Source organism: Mesoplodon bidens (assembly GCF_964165515.1).
Source record: "Mesoplodon bidens genome assembly, chromosome: 8".
In the NCBI taxonomy this organism is placed as follows: domain Eukaryota; kingdom Metazoa; phylum Chordata; class Mammalia; order Artiodactyla; family Ziphiidae; genus Mesoplodon; species Mesoplodon bidens.
In genome coordinates this window covers 48,982,547-48,984,768 of record NC_138165.1, presented here as the reverse complement: position 1 = coordinate 48,984,768, position 2,222 = coordinate 48,982,547, and the positions used below count along the sequence as shown (strand labels likewise).

The 2,222-nt window shown below is 43.3% G+C and overlaps 1 protein-coding gene across 1 annotated transcript; it reads right to left on the bottom strand.

Moving 5' to 3' along the window:
* Positions 1-271: 271 nt before the first annotated feature.
* LOC308621931 (heterogeneous nuclear ribonucleoprotein H3-like) lies at positions 272-1,624 on the bottom strand. Its single transcript, XM_081242783.1, has one exon. The coding sequence runs from the start codon at positions 1,563-1,565 to the stop codon at positions 582-584; it is 984 nt and encodes a 327-aa protein (XP_081098909.1). The 5' UTR covers positions 1,566-1,624; the 3' UTR covers positions 272-581.
* Between the last annotated feature and the right edge of the window lie 598 nt (positions 1,625-2,222).

Sequence of the window (2,222 nt, the reverse complement as noted above, 5' to 3'; positions counted from 1 at the left end):
CTCAGAGACAGACCTGGTATAATTTGTAAAATAGCCCATGGCATTACCAGTTCACACTGTAATTTTGCCAGATCTTATAAGATAAGCTGGCTTGGCCCTAGTCATTAGAGATGGGCAGCCTCTAGGGTAAACCCAATTGCTGTAGAAACTATCATTAAAACTATTATTGAACATCTATCTGGTGCCAAAAATACATCCAACTCATTGTAGTCATTGGGATCGGCAGCAAGACAATGCTTCTGTGCTTCACAAGGGACACATGAATGCCTCAGCAGTTTTAATCCATGGAAATGCTGAAATGGAAAAGCACTGGCTGCTCCCTCTCATTCTGGACCACTTACAGTCCCAGTATCCTTTTTTTTTTAATATAAAAATTTATTTTTTTAAGTCAAAGTATGCAACAAATAAAACCTACAGAAAACAGATTTTCCCATCACAATCTGTTGCTTTACCAAATAATAGTTTGAAAACACATTCCTTCAGTCATTATAAAGTTCTTAAAATACAAAAGAAATTAAATCTGTAAGAAAGTCTAGTAGACCAGATGCTGTTGTCAGGACTTTTATATCGGTGGTTATGCTTCAGTACTTCCCACACCATCCACCTCCACTCATGCGACCTTGCCCATAGTAACCACCACTGCCTCCACCACCACGGCCATAACCACCCAGGCCATCAGGAGTACCATATCCTCCATGGTAATTGTTCCCCATTCTCATTCTTCCAACAGAGCCATAGCCTCCCTGATGATCCATTCCATCTCTGCCATAGGCTCCCATTCCAGAACCTCCCATTCCAGAGCTGCCTCCAGGAGTTGAATTCAAGAAGAGTTCAATGTATCGATGTTGCATGTTATTCTTATCTTTAGACATGGCAGCTACTGCATCTTCATATGTCACAAACTCTACATCTGCTTCTCCTGTTGCTCTGCCATCAGCTCCAATATCAATATGCACTCGGATTGGATTTAGTGGTGAGAAGAAATTAGCAATGTCACTTTCAGTTGCATGGAAAGGCAATCCCCTCATATGTACAAAATGACCACCATGAAAACCTGAGCTTGCATCACCAGCTCCACCATAGCCATGTCCTCCCATACCTCTTCCATCTCTCATTCTGTCATCAAAGCCATCATTTCCATAGCCATAATTATTATAGCCACCATAGTCATCAAAACCTCCATAACTTCCATGCCCAGCTCCATAATAACCCCCTCTTCCTCCTATTGGTCTATCATATGGTCCCAGTCGCTGGCCCAGCAATCTTCTTGGTGGATCATAAAATCCTTTGATTTCACTCCTGCTACTTCTGAAGATCTCAATATACCTGTGCCCTATTCTTTCCTTGTGTTTCCCCAGAGCATTTTCTGCTATCTCCTTTGAAGCAAACTGCACGAAGGCCTTCCCCTGTGCTTCTCCCCAGTAGTCCATCGTCAATGTTATCCCATTTGGCACTATTTCCAACCTTTGAAAGAACTGAACTATTTCCTCTTTGCTGCAACCAAATGGCAGTCCACGAAGTTGTACTGTCCCATCACTAGCATCATTTGGACCATTATGTTTCATAACCCAATCCTTCTCAATACCGTTTGATTTAAATGCCTGTCGGGCAACAGTAGCACCGACTCCGCTGCTTGCGGGGTCTGGTCGTGAGCAGGGAGAAGTCGCCCGCCTCGTGCAGTGCTCCCACAATGGTTCTTCCAACCGTCTCCTGCGGTGGCAACCGCTAAGGGCTCCAGTATCCTTTGTCATCCCCTTATGTAGCCAAGAGTCTGAAGAGAGGCCCAGATGTAATTTGATCATGTTTGGCCAGTTTTATCTCCAAAACACTTCTTAAGTCTATCTCCTCTTCCTTCATGCCAAATACCACTGCCTTAGTTCAGTCCTTCATACTGTTCACCTGGGCTAACACAAGAACTTCCAAACTGGTCTCTCTAACTCCTATCTACCCACCTCCCTTACCCCAAATCTACCCCCTTATGTACTCCACATTGCAGCCAGAGTGACCAGCCTAAAACACACACCTGATCCTTTCACTCCCAAGTTTTGAATGGTTCTGAATTCATTCATCTATTCATTCGACAAATCCCCAGTGCTCCAGCACTGGGAATACAACAGTAAACAAAACAGATACATTTTTGACTTCTTGAAGCTTGCATTACTATGGGTAAGATAGGCAATAAGAAGACAACTGTACAATGACATATATGGTAAGAAAGAGAG

Excerpts from the sequence above, each read along its gene's own strand:
- LOC308621931 (XM_081242783.1), bottom strand. The coding sequence starts at position 1,565 with ATGAAACATAATGGTCCAAATGATGCTAGTGATGGGACAGTACAACTT.